The 21,330-nt window shown below is 27.8% G+C and overlaps 3 protein-coding genes across 6 annotated transcripts in view; 1 reads left to right on the top strand and 2 right to left on the bottom strand.

The window, feature by feature from the left end:
* Positions 1 to 507: 507 nt before the first annotated feature.
* Positions 508 to 21,330, top strand: part of LOC100200597 (probable 3',5'-cyclic phosphodiesterase pde-5) — a 67,552-nt gene continuing 46,729 nt past the window's right edge. The window contains exons 1-4 of one of the 4 annotated variants that reach the window (XM_065790445.1): positions 548 to 682; positions 14,291 to 14,354; positions 14,435 to 14,611; positions 20,714 to 20,881. In XM_065790445.1, the coding sequence (XP_065646517.1) occupies positions 14,497 to 14,611; positions 20,714 to 20,881 (283 nt within the window). In that variant the 5' untranslated portion in view covers positions 548 to 682; positions 14,291 to 14,354; positions 14,435 to 14,496. Of the gene's footprint in view, positions 683 to 14,290; positions 14,612 to 18,387; positions 18,595 to 20,713; positions 20,882 to 21,330 lie in introns of those variants that run through there. The other 3 variants (XM_065790444.1, XM_065790447.1, XM_065790446.1) reach the window with 3 other exon arrangements.
* On the bottom strand, positions 3,656 to 4,579 carry LOC136075970 (uncharacterized). Its single transcript, XM_065789423.1, has one exon. It carries the CDS (start codon positions 4,577 to 4,579, stop codon positions 3,656 to 3,658), a length of 924 nt encoding a protein of 307 aa, XP_065645495.1.
* Positions 6,241 to 7,027, bottom strand: LOC136075969 (uncharacterized). The gene is made up of 2 exons (XM_065789422.1): positions 6,690 to 7,027; positions 6,241 to 6,568 (listed from the first exon to the last, which is right to left on the bottom strand). The coding sequence occupies exons 1-2, from the start codon at positions 7,025 to 7,027 to the stop codon at positions 6,241 to 6,243; spliced, it is 666 nt and encodes a 221-aa protein (XP_065645494.1).

Below are 21,330 nucleotides of genomic sequence, written 5' to 3'. Positions count from 1 at the left end.
TTATCTTGGTGAAGGAGGATCTATAGAGTAGAAAGGAGGGCCTATCGGGATTCTTCACAAAGTACAAAAAACTACAAAATTAAAAACTGTGAACATGTTTTAACACAAGTTTTAACATGTTTGATAAGTTGGATGTGCATTTCTATGATAAATAAAAATAATTGAAAAAAATATTAATAACAATAATAAACAGATTCTACAAATATAAAGGTTTCACACTTTATCAGTGATGAGCTATTTGAAAATATTTTTTATTGCCAGCTTTTTTGTTTTTGTTTTAAACGAAATATACCATTGTTTGTTTGTTTTCTGATTAAAAAAAAAAACATTCCTTTTTTTCGCTGTTGAGTTTCAATGCAACGATAGTAATGCGAATAAATGCATAGTTTACTTTTTCCGAAAGGATTTCTTTCAGACCCTTTTTTTCTTTTACTCGTTTGTGATTTAATTTTTTCAAAAGCAAAAAAGAATTTTAAATACAAATAATAGGAAAAACAGAAATAATAGAAATACGATAACAAAACAATTTCACGCAGCTGTTAAATATATAATTTAAAGAAAACTACCAAAATATGAAAGGCTCAATAACGAAAATAAGGAAAACTAAATAACAATGTGTTAAACATTTTTTTATTTGTTGCTTGGATAAATAATTGCTTTAATGTGAATTGGTCTCCCGTGTGTAAGTAAATTAATTCCCAATATATTTTTACAAAACAAATATATAAATTTATGTATGTTTTAACAAAACAAATATATATATGATATAATATTAATATATATATATAAATGTATATATACATACATACATATATATATATATATATATATATATATATATATATATATATATATATATATATATATATATATATATATATATATATATACATATATATATATACAAATTAAATATATATATATATATATATATTTATATATATATATATATATATATATATATATATATATATATATATATATATATATATATATATATATATAAACACACATTTTTATGGCATTTTTTAAAACTTTAATTAGTTAATAAACTTGTTTATTAATTATTTTTCCTTATAGTTTGTTTCACTTTAAAAAAGAAATAGTATCCAATCTTTAAAGATAGCTTCTACCAAGCTTTTATGCTAAAAACGTGTGCTCGAATTCATTATAGTTATGCTTAATAGTTTTTATTTGCTGTAAAATCATGAGATAAGCATAAAATAATGCATTAAAAAATATCTATTTTTTACATTGCATTAATCTTACCGAAAGGCAAGAATAATGCAATTTAATTGTATACTTTGACAGCAAAGCTAACTTACTCAAATTTATTCAAAAAAATGTAGCTATTGCGGTATAAAAAACAAAATATTTGATCAAAATAAAGTTGTTACTCGTTTACTTTACTCGCTTACATCCTACTTTGATGTTTGTTACTAGTTTTACTTAAGTTTTTAGTTCTAAATTTTTTTTTTTTTTAATTCTTTTTATATTTTTTTTTTTTATTATTATTGTTAACTCGTTATGTTTTGAAAATTTGCAAAACAATACATCAGTGTGTATTAATTAGCAAACACATTTTAAAAGGGCTCTCAACTTATTTTGCCACCATTTTTCTACAATTTTAACAAGTATTTTTTTTATTAAAAATATTATCCTTATAAAAACTCAATAAATCATGTAGATTTAAAGTTATCTTTTACTTTAAAGTTATTTTAAAGGCTTAAGTTTTAACAACGTTTAAAGGATAATTTAATGTTTATAAAGTAATTCAAATGTATATGCACAAAGCCTTTGTGATGTCTTTATGATGTCCAGTTAGTTTGATTGACGTCTTTAAAAAATCCATATTTCGGAGCTCTCGGAACGATATTTAAAATAACTTATTATAATAGGGCAAAGTGACCAATTAATGGCCACAATTTTTTTATAAAATGTCGTGTAGGATGTCTTAAACTAATGGTGAATTTTTTTTATACTGCTTTATTAATGACCAACCCCTACACCTTATACAAACCTTTTTTATTTTTAAAACATTTTTAATTCAGATAAAAATGTATTTAAACTGAGATTTTAAATTTGTACCAATTATTGGCCGGGTAGACCAAATAATAGCCAGCAAATTAAAAAACGTTACCTATTATGAGCCACTTACATTACCTAAAATCAATATATCTAAGAATGCTTATATATCGAAAAGTATTATTCAGACAGACGATTAAAGCCTAATAATGAACTAGGATCTACTTTAAAGAACTACAAACAAAGATAATTTTTTTATAAGTAAAATATTCTATACTTCGCTTAAAAATATTATTTTGGTTGATATTAAACAAAAAAAACTTAAACAGTTTTTATTTGTTATTCACATAAAAAGATAGTCTATCAAAAAGGAAATACAAAATAAGTTAAGAAACTTTTTAATTACTTTTATAGAAAATCAAGCATAAAACAAAATTTAAATAAAAAAAATAGCTTTAGCACATAGCTGTTATAAGATTTCAACTAGCATTTAATAATGCAATTTTCAATATATGTACAATAAGCTTTACAATAATATGTTAGAAGTTTTGATAATATTAAAATAATAATAAGAAGTTTTCACAATATATTGATAATGAATTTGATAATAATCTGTTGATAATAATCTATTTACATTTGCTCATTATCGATGGAGATAATTGCATTATCTGGTACTTTAATACAGATATTTTGATTATCTGAAGAGATATTGAATTCCAATATCTTAGGAGTTGAACTGAATTTTCTCATTCTAACTGAGCTAGCTTTTTTAGATAGCTTTTGTATCTCTTTCTCCTGTTTTTGTTGTGCTTTATTTTCTTTTTCTTTTTTTTTTTTCAATTTTTTCTCTTCAGTTGCTGCGACTTTCTTTTTTTTTCTCCTCATCATTTACTTTAGATTGCATTACTTCTTGAAAAGTTAATGCAAAATATTTTTGAGCCTTTTTTCGATTTTCTTTTGACTTGATAGTATATATCTTTGGATAAGGCAAAAAATCATTGTCACTATCATTATTTGAATGGTTTGTACACAACATAATTGGTGTCAGACTAGGCTGAACAATGGCTTTAATTGGCATCTGATTACAATCATTAGTGTTTTTATTTGGAAAAAAACTAGATTGCCCAGTTATTTCATTTGGCACAGGAACTTGCTGAATAAAAGTTTCATTTAGAAATGGAATAGTAACTATAGATTCATTTGGCATCGGAACAGAGTCATCTATTTCTAAAATGGTATTTGTACATGAAATCTGTTTCAGTTTAAATTCTTTATATAATTTTTACAAGGGATCTGGGATGTCGTAGCCATTTTGAATACAGAAATTAAAAGTTGTAAACTGCTCATGAGTTAAATGGGTATCCCATATCAAAGAATTATTGTCAAGGTTTATCAAATTATTATCTATTTAAGATTCAGACATATTTCCAGGTTTATTAATTTATTTTACTTCAAAATCAACTTCCTCTTCTATTGCATATTCTGATCTTGTTATTTTAGTGTCAGTTTTGATTGGATGCAGACTTGATTCAAGCAGATCATTTGAGTCAAGTTGCTGTATAGAATAGACAGAATTAGGCAAGTAAGCTATGCTTGGAACAGCAGACGGATTGTATGGAAAAATGCCACATTATCGAAACCCTGAAATAATATTAGCAGCAGTGAGAGCTTGATCCCAGGCTTTCTTAAAAAGGCCACAAAAAGTTAACTTGTCAATAGTAACTCCAGGATATTCATTCATTAATTCATGACATGTTTGATTATAATAGGTTTTAAGAGGACCAAATATTGTGCGATCTTGAGGCTGGAGCCAATGCGAACAACGCGCTGGCATTTCGACAATATAAATGTTATTTTTGATTGCAACAGACAATAACTCAACAAAGTTATGAGAATCGTGATTAACTACTATGAGAATTTGTGGCTTATCTCTACCTATATTTGGAAAGAAAGTATTAGTGAACCAAAGAAATGCAATTCCTTGCTTTGTCCAACCTGTCTCACTAAAACTCCAATTTGCGCCTGATGGTGCATTTACAGTATTAAAAGAATGAAGAGATCTAGCCGTTTTACCTTTTACTATGAAATGTGGAGGTACTAAACCACCTGCAGCATTTACAGCAGCAATAATGGTTATGGTTTCACGTTTTCTAGATGTGCGAGATTGAAGTTGTTTTGTACCTCTTTTTGTAATTATTTTAGGAGGTTTAAAATCCATCTGTAGCCCAGACTCATCCATGTTCCAAATTAATGAAGGCTTTAAAAGGGCACAAGTGTCACTCAAAATTTCAAGCAGCGAATAGAAATATTTAGTAACTTTTGGCATAGACATGCATTGATGACGGACTGATGAAATACCTTCAGGCTTTCGCAAAACTAAATTTTTATGTCGCTGATTAAATAAGCGCCACAATTTTTCTGAAGGAGTTGAACGCTTAAACTTTAAATTGTGCTTTGTGGCTAAATCTGATGCATATTTTTTAAATTGTCTCTTTCCAAATCCAAGTTCAACTCTTGTTGCGGCATATTCAACAAGTTTTAGCTCTAAACTCATTGATAATATTGGACTAGGTCCGGGTTTGACTCCATGAAGTGAACTGCCTTATTTTACCAAGGGTTGACCGAGGAATACTAAATTGTGCTGCAGCTTCTCGTTGCAACATTAAACTATTTTGAACAGCTGCAACTGCATATTTCATATCTCTGTTGGACCACTGAAATCTTATACATTTGTCACTTTCTGGTTCAACTTTGAATTAAAACCAGAGGCAGTATTCTTTTTAATCTTGTTATTCTTTTTTGCGATTTTCGTGGTTTTTCCCATAATTACTCAAATTAACTAAAAGATATAGAATACTGACTACATTGTTATGATAATGTATTTACATTAGATTTTTGTAAGGTTATATACAGATACCACAAACAAATACATATACAAGCATAAAGTATGCTTATTATAAATACCTATACATCAATGTAACAGAAATAGCATACATAAGTACAATGGTTAAATACAACATAATACTTATAATACATAATACTTAGTGAGCATTAAATTAAATATACAAAATATATATTTTTTAAATTGTTATGTAGCTAGTAAATATTAATAATAATAATTTTTGTTTATTTGTATTATATAAATTATAAAATACAAACCATTATTTTAAATATTTACAAACATTAAAACAAATTACATACTTGCAGACATAATAAACCGTTATAATAAATAGTGTAAAGTAAATACTAATTATACGTAGTATTTATACACGTTAAAGTAAATACTGATTATAGTTAATATTAGCCTTATATTAACTATAATCAGTATTTACTTTACCATGTATAAACACTAAGTATAATTATAATAAGGATACAATTAGGACATATAAGTTATTAGAACTTTTATAATAAGGACATATAAGTCTAATTTATTGTGACACAATTTGTGTTTAAACTATATACACAATAAATTAAACTATTGTCCTAATAATAGCCACGTAATAATTCGATATTAAAAATAGGAGCCGTGGCTCTTATTTGGTTAAATAAATGGCTATTATTGAGACCTATTTGAAATCTGGGAGTTTAGGTTATATTGGTTATATTGAAAACAGTTTACATAATAATATTAAAGTACACAACAGATTAAAATAAACCAAAAAGACATACCTGAAAGAATATTGCGTTAAAATATGTCTCAAAGTTGCATGAAAAAACCAAAAATTACTTTTTACGGCATAAAATATTCACTTAAATTAACCTTGAGAAAAATAAGATTTCCTTAAAATCAAGACTGAAAAAAACATTTATAAAAGTTAGATTAAAACATAGATATAATAAAGAAACAGAAAAGTACAATCAACAACTAGATAAATGTTCCGCCAAATAAATAAATGCAATAAAAGCGGACCCAAATTTGGCTCTTAATAAGACCCGGCCATTATTAGGGCTCTTTGCCCTAAACATTATTTACTGAAGCTAATTCAGTTAAATTTAAATAAATTATTCGTAGCATAACTATGCTACGGATAATTTATTTAAATTATCCGTAGCATAATACATGAGCAATATTATATATTGGCGCCGCCCGACCCCCGACCCCCATTCCTTCCCTCCGTATAAAAAAAAAAAATCGTATTATGGTCATTTGTGGTGAACTTTCAATATTTATTTACAATTTAACCTTTCTTACCTTTACAATAGCAAATGATTTAATCATATCTTAATATAGTCCAATTCTTTTGCAATTGCTTGTTCTATTGATAACATTGCCAGACCATCCATTTTATCCTGTGTCATTGTTGAGCGAATATACGTTTTGATTAACTTCATCTTGGAAAAGCTTCTCTCTGCTGTTGCAACAAATACAGGTAGAGTTAAATGTATTCTGAGAGAGACAAATAAGTTTCCCAAAGCTGCATTCAAATTGTTTGAACAAATAAAGTCTAAAATATTTCTTGAAGAGTAGTTTCCTATATAATGATTTCGCAAATATTTCATCTCTTTAAACAAGTCAGTTCCAGAAACATCTTTCAACTCATTGCTAATATAATAATTTTTATAAACCCATGCATCTTTTTAGTAATTCATCTTCAGTAATGTCCTTGGCATTTAAACTGTAAAGATAGTTGAACTGATTATTATGCTGCTTAAGCATTTCAAACCGATCCTGCAAAGATCTAATAGCGTGATCTAAAATGCTGTTGAAGAAGTTAATCCTAAAATTGTCTTCTTCAGTCATTGATTCCTCTTGACTTTCATAAGCAAACATTCTTTTTTTGGTACGACCACCCTTTTTTTCAAATTCGGGCTCAATATCTAGCTCAAGAGACAATTTTCTTGCAGTTTCTAACATCTTTTGAAGTTGTTCATCAGTTCTATAATCTTTAACATACTCCAAAGTGTTAGAAATTAAGGAAACAGCCTGAGGAATATTTAAATTGACTTCTTGAAGAGATTTGATTGTTGTCTCAATCTGACTCAGCACATCATACCAAGTCATAAGGCAGCAAACAAACTACTAAGTCATAAGGCAGCAAACAGAGCACTACTGCAGTAAATTGACAAAAGTCAATTTACTGCAGTAGTGCTCTGAACTCAGATTTGTTTTTGGTTGCTGATACTGAAGATACAGGTAATTCAATATTCCAGAGGCTTTCTAAAGCTTGTATTATCTCTCTCAGTTGATGTCCTAATGAATTTAATGCATCAATTCTACTTGCCCATTTGGTTTCACAAATTCCTTTCAAAGTTAAACCTTGACAAATTGACGTAAAACGTTCCATCGCTGAGTTGAAGATGAGAAAAATACTAACAAATGTTGAACAATGTCAAAAAATGTAACTGCGTCTAAACAGCTTCCAACAGCATCATTGACAACTAAATTCAGTGAATGAGATGAGCAAGGAACATAAAAGGCTCGTGAATTAAGATGAAGGATCTTGGCTTGAACTCCGTTTTGTTTGCCTCGCATGTTCGATCCATTATCATACCCTTGTCCTCTTAAATCTTGCATAGAAATTTCATGAGATACCAAGGTTTCTAATATTTTTTCAGTCATTCCAGCGCCTGTAGAACCAATAATGTAAATAAAGCTTAAAAAATGCTATTTCATATCAACGTAGCTTTCCTTTTCATCTGGAGTGGGCAGTATTGACACAAAACGTAGAATTATTGTCATCTGTTCAGTATCGGAAATATCTGGAGTACAGTCAACAATAATTGAGTAGTATTTGCTTGCCTTCAAATCAACTACTATTTTTTCTTTGACTTCTTTAAATAAAATTTGAATAATTTCATTTTGAATATTTTTACCCAAGTAATGACTGTAAATTTCTTTGCTTTTTATTCTCCTGATATGCTTTTTCATCACAGGATCAAACTTGGCAGTTCCACTATTTTCAAAAAGCACCCATTATTGTCATCATAAAGTTTATTTGAAGTTCCTTGCAAAGCTGCATTTTGGGACCCATGAAGTTTTATAATGGAAAAAAGTTGCTTTAAGACATGCCGCCAGTGTTTTGTAGTTTCGTCCATTTGTCTCTGCTGAACTGCATCAATTGTAGATGATCCTTTGAACCTTTTAATAAATCATGCCAGGTCATATAATAATTCAAATGATCTAAACTTGTCTCGTGAGCATTCAATCTGTTATTTAAGTTTTTCCATTTTGATACGCCTTCACCAGAAACCTCAGTAATCTTTTTAGAAAAGAGCTTGCAACAGAAGCAAAAGGCAGTGTCTTTTGTTTTAGAATAAATTATCCACTCACGTTTATACTTTTCCCCATTTGGTAGCTTCCGAAAATAATGACTTATATTAAATCTTCGTTTCCTTCCTTCTTGACTAGCGAATGGAAAGTCAAAATCCATTAATTGAATTGGACCAATTTTGACCAGTAGATCTGTCAATGACAGAGTATTTTTAGGCCAGCTTCCAACATCCAAGTAATTATCGGAGATTTCTGGTTCAACTGCGCATGTTGTAGACTCAATGACATTTGGTTGCTTGGTTCAGAATGACTACAGTTGAGATCATTTTGGCTAGTTGATGGCTCACACTATAATCAAATTTTTAAATATTACTCAAATTTTTAATGGTATTCTAGTCAAATTTAATATTTGATGAATTGTTAAATGTTTGATTTTCTCACCTGAATTTTTTGAATACTTTTGGAATTAGTAGATCGTACTGAAACAACTTCTGAGCAAGTTTTTAAATACTTCTCCAAACTTCCCTTATACTCTGACAGGGAAACATCTTTTTCTTGTTTTCTTTTTAGGTTTTGAGCTCCTGGTGATTTTTTCTTTCCAAACATGATGGTTGTTTTTATATCCTCTTTTGAAATATTTTTTTGTTCACTTAAATTTGTAAAGAGTAAAAAATGTAACATGCATTGAATTGAGTTAGCTTCATAAGCAAAAACTTGTTCAATGTGAATTATACGAGTAGTACTGTATAAACTGGTTTTTTAGAGTTTCACAATTATTGAAAATTTTCTTAAAATAAATTTTTGTAAAATTGAAATCTTAATCTAAAAACTATTTTATTTTTAATTTATATTTATTTTTAATATTTTTTGTTTTTGAATTTTAAATTTTCTATTTTTTTGCGCCCCCTTTGAAGCGGCGCCTGTGGCCAAAGTGCTTGGCCACGCTGTTGAGCCGGCCCTGTATATATATATATATATATATATATATATATATATATATATATATATATATATATATATATATATATATATATATATATATATATATATATTTTTTCTTTTCTGATTTTTTTATTTGTGTGAATATAGAGCATAAACTAACAGCAGCGTATAACCGAAATTTATTGTTCGTAATATTTAGAACTGCTTTTGAACAGATCGTCATCAGACGTAAAATATAGTACAAAAAACCCCTTACAAATATTACATAAAAACGTCAAATTTGATTAAAAAGAAGCCATAAATGATTACATAATAACGTAAATATAAAATTAGCTAGTATTATTTAATTCCTTTTTTTTGGATAATTTTTTTAAATAGAGGTCTCCAACTGTTTGTAGAAATTTTAATCCCATTGTGACGGTTAAGAAGTATTGGAGCATGTTTTATTTCTTGGTATGTTGAGGCGTAATTAATTTCAAATGGTTCTCTAACTTTACGTTTATCATACTCTGATTTTATTGCTACAGTTTTCGGATTTGACCAATCAAACATACCATTACATTTCCTACCATGTTCTGTTGCACCAGATGCATCCCATTTACCCTTTAAATAGTTTTTTTGATGTTCAAAAATTTTCTTTATTGTTTCACCAATGTATATACAAAAGCATGTGAGTTTATAGACACCGGGATTGCTATTTGGAATTAACTTAGACTTGTTGTTGCATAAGATGTTTTTTAACGTAGGTGGTGTAGTAAATATTCTGACGTTGTAAGGTTTAAGTTCTTTTCTTAGTTTTGGACCTATTCTTATATATATATATATATATATATATATATATATATATATATATATATATATATATATATATATATATATATATATATATATATATGTATATATATATATATATATATATATATATATATATATATATATGTATATATATTATATATATATATATATATATATATATATATATATATATATATATATATATATATATATATATATATATATATTTATATACATATATATATTTAAACAACTTTAAAAAGTATTCTACACAATAGAGTGCTCAATGTTCTTAAAAGAACAGAGCAATTATATTAGTAGTAGAAAATCACTTAACAAAATTTTTTTCCATTTAACACTGTGTTTCATCAACAAAGATTCATCAGAAATGGATGATCAAATTAATAAAACTATTCTTGAAAGATTGCTTATGATTGTAAACATTGATGAATTGTAAACAAAAATCAATTGTGGAAGTTGTTTATCAAAAAATGTCGTATATAAATGCGTTGTTTCCTCTAAGAATGTACCTGATAAACAATATATTGGCATAACAGAGGGTGAATGGAAAAAACGATTTGCCAATCATAAGCAATCTTTCAAAAATAAAAAGTATTCAAAAGACACCATGCTGTCAAAATATGTATGGGAATTAAAAGAAAAAAATATTGATGATTTTATACTGAATTGGTCTATCCTTAAAACAGCGCCTGCATATAACAATATTTCCAAAAAATGCATATTATGCCTACAAGAAAAATTTGAAATAATTACACATGCAAATCAAGAATGCTTATTAAACAAAAGATCGGAATTAGTTTCTAAATGTAGGCACGAAAATAAGTTTCTCCTAAAATACTATAAAAATAAATGAGTTCAAATAATATTTACATTAACTACCCTTTTTAAAAAAACATTTAAAAAAAATAGCATAAGTAATCATTTCTAAAGAATTCTTTTTATAATAGTGTCAGCAAATTCCACAAATGTGTGAAAATTTACAGTAGTTAAGACATTTGCAACTTCCTGTAATTTAATTTTTGGTATAAATTAAAGTTTTATTTATTTGATCATCCATTTCTGATGAATCTTTGTTGATGAAACACAGTGTTAAATGGAAAAAATTTTTGTTAAGTGATTTTCTACTACTAATATATATACATATATATATATGTTCATATATATATACATATATATATGTTCATATATATATTCATACATATATATATATATGTATATATATATATATATATATATATGTATATATATACATATATATATATATATATATATATATATATATATATATATATATATATATATATATATATATATATATATATATATATATGTATATATATATATATGTATGTATATATATGTATGTATGTATATATAAATATATATACATATATTGTAGAGAACTTTAATGATAATAAAACGAATACTTATTTAGAAATTTGATATATATTTACAAAAAAAGTTATTATTTAAATAAGTTTGAGTTTTAACATGGTCTGCACCAAGTCCGTGGCACTTTTTTTATGAGAAAACTTGTCACTTAAAACTTGCAACTACAAGCTTCATTATACTACCACACCTTGTTTTGGTTCGGCAGTACTTTTTCTTAAACTCTACTACACTTTTGCACCTTTTAATGTCTCTTTGATGTCGCTTTTCAATGTGATTTTTAATGTTGCACTAGCTGAGTTTTATCAGAAACATCACTAAACTTAATCTTGCTCTTTTTATATATATTTTTTACTTTATTTTATTTAGGTGCCCCAAAATGTTCTTACGGTCTTATCACAGAGCATCGTAGATAAGCATTTAATAGGAAGTTCATGCCTCCTTCCTAACCGATGTTGCAAAACTTGCTCAGAGGTGGGGTTTGAACTACGGATCCTTTGTTTCTGAGGCAAGTGCACTACCACTGCGCCACGGCTGCTTAAGAATTTTCACTAAATTTTCAATGCTAACAATTAGAGCTTTAATTGTACAGATAGTACAACTTTATTATATTGACATGCTGAAGCTGAAGATGTAACAAAAGTATCAAAGATGTAGCAAATGTTATATATGCTTTGACTTTTTGTTCATACAGTCTTGCTTTAGTTTCAATAGTCAGATGTACTTAGCCGCTAATTTATTAACTCTTGTGATGTTTACACTCTAAGACATAGTGTCGCTATAAAACAAATGACCTAGTAATATCATGTGTGAAGCTTTTTCCGCCAACTTGCGGTACGGTAAAAAACTTGAATTATGAAAGTGTAACGTAAGGAATATACAATATATGCCTAATATTATCTTAATGCCTAATATTATCTGAAGTTTCTGATCCTTGTCAGTGCTCAGTTTCCCCACATTCACCCTTAAGTGCTTCTGATCACAGTTTGATCTCTTTAAAACTATTATCTCATTCTTTTTCATTATCAGAAATCCCCTATCATCGTACTTTTTACATCTATCTTAAAGCTGACTAGGACTCTTTCCGTGATTTTCTTCGTGATGGCCCTTGGGTAGAAATTTTTCCAAGTCAAGCCTTAACCTTCTCCATGGTTTATCTCACATTGTGCTGGTGCATTTTCCAATTGCAACTATTAATTCCATATCTATAAGCAAAACAATTCTCCAGAAAACAGACTTCTGCTCACTATTGCTAGAAACCATTGTAAAAAGGTTTTGCCAAAGCCCGCTATTCTCGTATTTCATCACAAAAAGTAGGCTCTCGTGACTTTTTAACAATATTTTTAACAATATCTATAACAAGGGCAAATCTGTTATTCTACCTCTCTTGTATGGTTCAGATTTTGTCACCTCACCTAAAGAAAAAGCTGAATTGTTTGTTAAGAACTTCTCGTCAATATTATCTCTTGATTTCACTAGTCGCGTTTTACCTGATATAGCCGACAAACAGGTTAATCAATTGCCTGAATCTTCGTATCAACAATTAATGGGAAAATTATTGTCAGGTTACATAACATTCTAATTGCAATCAATTGCTAAGACCAAAATGCTCTGGAAAAGATTGTTAAATACGGCAATGACGCGTATAAGAAATTATTCTTAATGAGTCCTCTTTTTTACGTCTTCTTGGATTATCATTCACTTGACTTTTCTTTACTATTGACTTCTCCTTTTGACAACGTTGACAAATATCTAGAATTAGATATAATATAGATTTAGACATTTATAATGTATATTTTTATAGTCGTTTGTCTACTATGCAAATTTATTAAATAGATATGTATTAAAATTATAAGCAAAATGTAGAAACATGAACACCTCAAAAAGTTACCCCTATCCAAAATATGAGGGCATTAACTTATGAATTATATTTCTTTACTATTTTATACTAAATTTAAACTCATTGTTAGGTTTTAATTTTCATCTATTAATCTGTTTGAGCTCGAAAGATTTGACTGTATAAAGTTTTAACCCAAAATGTGGAGGTTGTAAGGTTTACATGATCATACGTTTTAAACAATAAAAAATTATTCGACAAAAGTTAACCCCGTCGAAGAATTTATTTATAATATAAAAAAAATATTTTATTAACTGATTGACAAACTTTTTGGGGGTAATTTAGTTCCTAGGCTCCAAACAAAGTAATTTGTTTTGCAAAACAAAGTTTTTTACTTGTTAAATGGTGAAGTTTCTAACTTCATTTATATAACTCCAAATTTGTTTTGAATTCCATAAATTATTATCATTTTATTGTTTTATACGTAAGCTCTATATGCAATAATGAAAAAAATTCAATTGACTCCATATTGCTGGCCTGTTGTATACATATAAACATATATAAATAACTTCGCAATATATATATATATATATATATATATATATATATATATATATATATATATATATATATATATATATATAAATAAATTAGTAAAAAACACTTATCTAACTTTTATCTTCTACATGAAGTTTCACCATTGTAAAACACACTAACATAATTTACATATATATATATATATATATATATATATATATATATATATATATATATATATATATATATATATATATATATATATATATATATATATATATAATTAACTTCATTTTTTATTTAATAACATTAATAATAATTTGTATATAAACAATATTTAATAGTGCTGCACATTTCTGAAAAAAATAAATTTATTTTATAAATACTTGGGAGAAGTAGTTGTTATATTTAGTTAAATGTTGAGAGCCCTTGTTACATGCACATTTAAAACCTTTGTCATGCACGCCCTTTGATCTTTGTCATGCATACCATTTAATAAAATTATTTGCACTTTTGTCATTGTTGCTATTTAGATAAAGTGGCTGATATGAAGTTTATTGTCTTAGTTTTAATTTAACGTGTTACATGGAGTTTTATGTATGAATTTTTGAGTTTCTAAAATATTTTCAACATGTCGACTAAACAAATAAATATCAATAGCCCCCTGCCGCCTTTAGGCTCATTTAAAACGGACAAAAACTTAGAAAAGAGCTTTGGATCAAAAGAACTGACTGAACTAATGAGTATTATTGCAGAAGGTCCTTTTCGTAAACCGCTTCACACCATTGAAAAAATGGAAATATCATCTCCTTCAAGTACACAGTCTAATGTTGATCCAAATATCTTCCTAAAAGGTATATTTACTTTTTTAATAGTTAATAATTATTTAATGTTTTTGAATATTTACAAAACCAATCAATAACAACATCAAAATTTTACTTTTGTTGTTGTTATTATATACACAATATTGTTATAAATATTGTTATAAAAAAATTAAAAGCACTTCTGCATTTTATGTTTGGATACTTAAGCTGAATATAGCTATTATTTGTTATTTTATGTCAGCCTCAGTTCACTAAAAGTACATTTATTTAAAAATATCTAAAAAATTTTAAATTTTAAATATAATTGAGATTGAGATATAATGCAAGATATCACATCAATGCATTTAAATACTATGTTTACTTTTTGCATTTTTTTTTCTTTGTTTTATTGAAGTTTTTTTTTTTTTTTTTTTGTGGGTATTAAAGTGATCAAAAATGACCGTGGAAGAGGATTTAATTAAGATATTTGCGCTTTCTTTCTCATCTTTTACAGTTATTACACTTTTAAAAAATCAAGTAGTGAACGTCGAACCTTTTGAAGCACTTTAGCCACTTATTACTTTATTGTTTGGATGAAAGCAGTTTGGATGAAAGCAGTTTGGATGAAAGCAGTTTGGATGAAAGCAGTTTGGATGAAAGCAGTTTGGATGAAAGCAGTTTGGATGAAAGCAGTTTGGATGAAAGCAGTTTGGATGAAAGCAGTTTGGATGAAAGCAGTTTGGATGAAAGCAGTTTGGATGAAAGCAGTTTGGATGAAAGCAGTTTGGATGAAAGCAGTTTGGATGAAAGCAGTTTGGATGAAAGCAGTTTGGATGAAAGCACTCCTTTTCTTCACGCACTTTAAAGCTCCTTTTTTCAAACAAAATGTTTGCGTAAAAGGTAGACACGAGACATCTTAGATTTTTGAACTTTTTTATCATATTATCCACAATAAACTAATAGTTGGGGACACCAAAAATTTAGTCGCAAGTTGCATTGGGTTTTTTTTCATTGTAAATATTTTTGATTTACAGTTGGATGCAAACATTGTTTTACAGATATCAGGTCTAAAAATATTCTAAAACTGTTAACCATTTTTACGTTTTTTCAAACAGTTTTTTTTTAATTATTTATTTTATAATTACCTGAACAATTTTAACATTTAACCTTAATAACATTTTAATCACTTGTGCGCATACTTACACGCCAGTTGTGGATAACAACTTTGCACTTACGCAGTTCAAAGCTCTGACATCGAAGCTTTTTTTTCTGACAAACAACGTCTATTTAACAGATAGAACTTACAAATGTTTTACTTAATTCAGTGCATTTATTTAAAGTTGATTTTTTAGTTACTTTTAATGTCAAAACATTTTTAGTAATACATTTTTTGTTGTATATAAATTATAAAACGTATACAATAACAATAAACAACAAATTATAACGTATAACCTACCCGGTCGCAAATGAACTAGCGACTAGCTAGCTTTCTAGCGATTTTCAAGCGATTTTTTTTTTCGAATTCTATATTTTCCTAATGTCTTTAACGTCTTTAAAAAATCGACTTTTAGTGTTGAGGATATTATAACTATGAAAATAATAAAATTTTAAACATCCCACCGGGTAGCTTGCAAATACAAATGACAAAGCCTTGAATTTGTGATTGCATGGTTTACACGTGGTTTGCGTTTCTTTTAGATTACTTCTCAATTTTTCAAGTTAATATGCACTATAATGGATAATGGATTGAAATAGGCTAATAAAATCACTTCTGTAAAAATAAGTCCGAAGAACTAATTTGTATCAAAACTTATTGTTCAGACAAATTACTTTGTTTTAAAGTATTTTTATACTCTTTCTATAATTGAACCTGTCATTTCGAAAAGGACTCAAGTCCAAAACTTTTAACAGTTAGTTTATAAATTTCAATTAAAATTTTTTGTATGATTTATGTTTTTTTTATAAAAAATAAAAATACATAAGTTATATACGTTCTTTATTTATTTACTTCTATGTTTAATTTCTTTCACAACCTAGATATTATTTTAATAAAAATCATATTTTTGTTGATTTTGAAAAGTTTTAGTAAATGGACTTGTGCCCTTTTCGAAATGACAGGTTCAATTGAACAAAGTTTTGAAATTTTAGATTACAAAACAAGCTTAAAAAAATATTTCATTTTTATGCAAAATGGTCCTATTTGATAAAATCGAACCAAAAGCCCTGTAAAATGGAGGTGTCTGAGTTTAAGGTGGTAAAAAATAATCCGAAAATCAAAAAAAAACTTTAATTTTTGTAATAGTGAAATTTCACCCATTTCACCCTATGTTAACATAGGGTGAAATTTCGCTTTTAAAAAATGTTGTCTACTTTCATGCAGCAATCGTTAGAAATGGTAAGAAAAAGTATTTTCTTGGTTCATAGTCCGTAGGAACTTTTAAAGTTATTATAAACTAAAGATTGTTGCTTTTTTTCCGTGTATAATTTGTATTATTTTGACTCTGGGCATTCACGAAGAGGTACCTGCTACGTCTTTATCGGTCTAAATATCACACTTTGAATCTAAAAGTGTTTTTAAAAATTTAAAACTTTCAAATACTTTATCAAATATATGCAGGAATAATTAAAGTAGATGATACCAAATTAGACGTTGATCACTGCAAAGTCAAGTGAGCTCAAATAATTTAAGCAGTCTCTTTCTCTAGATTTTGATACTCAATGTAGGACAAGCATTATTGATTGTATTAATTTTAATGGCAGAGCTGATAATAAAAAAGTTTAATTAAATTTGTCTATATATTATCCTGCTAAAACCATATAGGAACATTATACAGTATGTCAATAGCCCGGTGGTAAGTATCTTTCTATTTCACATCTAAAAAAATTCAAAAACATATGAAACGCTGAAGTGAAACAAAATGAACTTCCTCTGCGTCATCTGATAACAACTCTTATTAGAGAATCTCTGAGCAGCAACAAACGTAGAGGCAGTATAAAAAATTATTAAATAACGTAACTACTCTGGAAATTATTCCATCCTTTGAAAAAATTGGTGCTGAAAGTCCTATTATTACTAAAAGATGAAGTAATCAAAAATTTATTCTCCGATAAGTTTTATGAGTGTAAAACAGTCTCTGCCATTAAAAGTGGAAATTAACCTGGTCTGCACAAGATTCCTATCGAAACAGACTTGTCAATCTGTAGTTTACTGAACTATTAAATTAAAAATTAGACACCTATTAGGTCCACAGGATGTAATAGATGTTTACACTACTATAACAGTTGGCAGAAGAATTAAAGAATTTAAACATTATTTTGCGAACAAAAAGTTTTACATAATAAAAGTTAGGTTTTTATTATATAAACAATATTTGTACCAGCGTACAAATGATGTGAGCGAGTACGTAACGAGAACCTACAATTGTACGAGTGTACAAAACCTTCTATTAAAATTTGCTCAAAAAAAAAACTCCCCAAGGAGGACTTGAACCCCCTAGACTTTTACCACGACTTAACAAATAAAAATCAAATTAGTGGAAAAGTTACATGATTAAAAGTTGTGGTCAAGTAAAAGAAAAGATTATAAAAAATATTATGATACACTCTAGTAGACACATAAGCGGTAGATCACTTATTAGTCCCGTTTCCGCAGCGAACATTATTGTCAGGCAAAATCCTAAAACTTTTTGCGGATATAATTACTAGAAAAGACTCAAATAAACTTTAAAAAAAATAAATACAATCAATGAAGTTAAAATTAAATTAACCTTAGTTGTCATATATTCACTGTTAGTTGTTATAGTCTCCACCGCTAATCTCTTTCTTTTGTCTGTCTATTGGGCTTTAATTATACTAAATAACCATTCCATGGTTAAATTTTTACCTGGTATTGCAAACATATTGGAGTCTAATATTCTGAAATTCTAAAGATGGTCCAAATATTGGACCATCTTGAAAATTTCAGAATACTCATCTGGTAACATTATAGTCCCGAAAGACTGCAACCACTTTCTGTCCTCAATCTCTTTTGATAGGTGGAGTATGACATTTTTTCTTGTTTATGCAAATACTTTTTTCTTTTAAATACCCGATTCTTCTCCTGACCTGCTCTTTTGCTAATTTATTGGACAAGAGCAAAACAGCTGTTGGATATATACTAAAAGCATTATCTACGAAGTTTATTTTTTGATCTGCTTGAAGTTCTTTGTTCTTTAAAAGATTGCAAAGAGTTTTGGGCAAGCACTTAGTTTCATTAATTTCTTTTGCAGATCTAACATATTCTCTAAAATCTCTTTTTTTATGATGCAATTTATGTTTGCATTTAATTTAAGAACATTTTGTTGGACTGCATACAATAAGAGAATAATCTAATGATGTGCAACCTTCACAAAGCCTTGGTTTAAAAGTTATTGTCACCTGGTGTCAACAATATGTCACCTTCACAAATGATTTTAAATTGGCCTGCAGCAAATCTGAAATCCTTTGTCAAAGGATTTCAGATTTGCTGCAGGCCAATTTAAAATCATTTGTGAAGGTGACATATTGTTGACACCAGGTGACAATAACTTTTAAACCTGAAAATATTTTTAAAACTCTATTGATTGTTGGTTGTAATAATAATCATTAAGTTTTAATGAATGATAATATTTTCCAGTTGATAATTTTCACCATAATTTTGTGTGGATTTGCTCAAATCACAAAGTTCTTTGAGCAAATCCACTCAAGTTGCGTAAAAAAAGAAATACTGATAAAAAGCAATTATCTATGTTGATATTTGTTATTAATAATATGGCTTTTCAGCTCACATTGTTAACAACAGCATTCAGCATACTAAATGCTGTTGTTAATAATGTGAGCTGAAAAGCCACTTCAAAACTCTTAATTTAGTTAACAATAAAGATTGTAACTTCCATAGTGAAAAATGGAACTGAAATTTGCACCAAGATTATCTCCTCTAAATGCTCAGCCTTTTTATTTGCACTGTAGTTCTTTTAAATTGCCTTCTAAATCTGAAATTAGAGTCTCAGCTATTTAATTGACCAATTCTTTTAAATCTGATAATTTTTGGGTCAGTTTATTTCGAGTGGAAGTAGGACATCTATGTGGATGCATAGATGTCAATATGTCAAGATTATGCATTCCAACAAAATGTTCTTAAGTTTGATGCAGGTACAAATTGCATCCTAAATACAAAAGTGAATATACCAGATCTGAAGAATTTTTTTTTTTATTGAAGCCTAGTTCAAAAAAAGTTACATAATAAAGTAGCCTGTATTTTAGGCTCAAACAAGACTGAGTCTCATGGTTGATAGAACAAGTAATAATAGCTTGTTTGAAAAAGCAGTATTTGTAGAAAAGATATTGAGATCTGAACTTGAGACAATTGAAAAGAGACTCAAGTTTGTCAGATAGATCAAGTCCAACAAAATTTACAATGCAATTTGGATCTAATCTAAAAAAGAAAAGGCCTTAGAGTCAGACCAAATATGACAAAAGTATTTCATACAACTAAGAACTAGAGATTTATTGAGGTAAAAAGAGAAAGTAAGAAGAACCTGCTCAAATATGATATGAAGAAAAAATTGACAAGCAAAATAAAGAGAGACAACCTTTGCAGATGCTAACTGTGCAATGGATTGTGTATATGGTTTCCATGAATGTTAGTAGTAAACGATAAATGAACATTGAAGGTTGTTGTCCATTAAAAAAGAGTTTTTAATACTGCAGTTGGGAAAGAATGTTTGATTAATTTTAAAAATTTTCCCATATACACCACATAAAGCAAAACAAAATTTGAACCACAAATACTGATTTCTAGCAACTTGGAAAATAAGATCTGAGGAGAACTGGAGAACGTTTTGCAATTCTAGAGAACACTTTTGTAAGACTGTGAGTTGCTTAATAATAAATAATTATTTTTATTATTAAGCAACATTTATTATTTTTAAATTTAAAAAATACATTTATTATTAACTTATTACATTTATTATTTTTATTGAGGTGATTGTTTCAGTAAATTTTATTTATTTTACATTTTAAAAATTAAAAAGCTGTAAACCGATTGGCTCATAGCTCTGAATAATGTATTATTCATTGAGAATATAAATAGAAATAAAAAATATATTTATTGATTGTATTTTGTCATGTCATTAGATTTAAGTACGCTTGATCCGGAGATCATATTCTCATTCCTTAAAAAAAGCCCAAAGATACTAGATAGCTTTGTCGAAGAACATGTCAGCATTGAAATGTTAGAGTTATGGCTGGGTGGAAAGACCTACACAAAATTTCAAGACAATATTTCTTTAGCATCTTTAGTTGGTAAGCTGTTGTACTGTTGTTACTATTATTCTTATTATTGTTGTTTTTTTATTATTCATGTGTTGTTAAGCTTAATGTAACATATTTTTTGTAGTAAGGCAATTTTTGATTAGATTCTATAATTTAGTGGCCTCATGTTTTGCACGCTAAACTTCATATGCAGTTAAATTTTTGTGTAAAGCAGATGCTAAAGTGCATCATGTTTGCTACAGAAACAATTCTGTGCTACAGAAACAATTCTGTGCTACAGAAACAATTCTGTGCTAAGAAACATTTCTGTGCTTATTCAACTGCAGTTTTGTGCATGACACCAGCATGTAGGCGTTATGGTTTTTATGTAGTAGTTTTGTTATTATTTGAAAAATTTCAGACTCAAATGAGACTAGGTACTTGGATTTTAAGATTTAAAATATAATTATTATACTTTTAAATATAAAAAATTATATTAA

This window comes from Hydra vulgaris, chromosome 02 (assembly GCF_038396675.1).
Source record: "Hydra vulgaris chromosome 02, alternate assembly HydraT2T_AEP".
Taxonomy (NCBI): domain Eukaryota; kingdom Metazoa; phylum Cnidaria; class Hydrozoa; order Anthoathecata; family Hydridae; genus Hydra; species Hydra vulgaris.
This window is presented reverse-complemented; position numbering and strand designations above follow the sequence as displayed.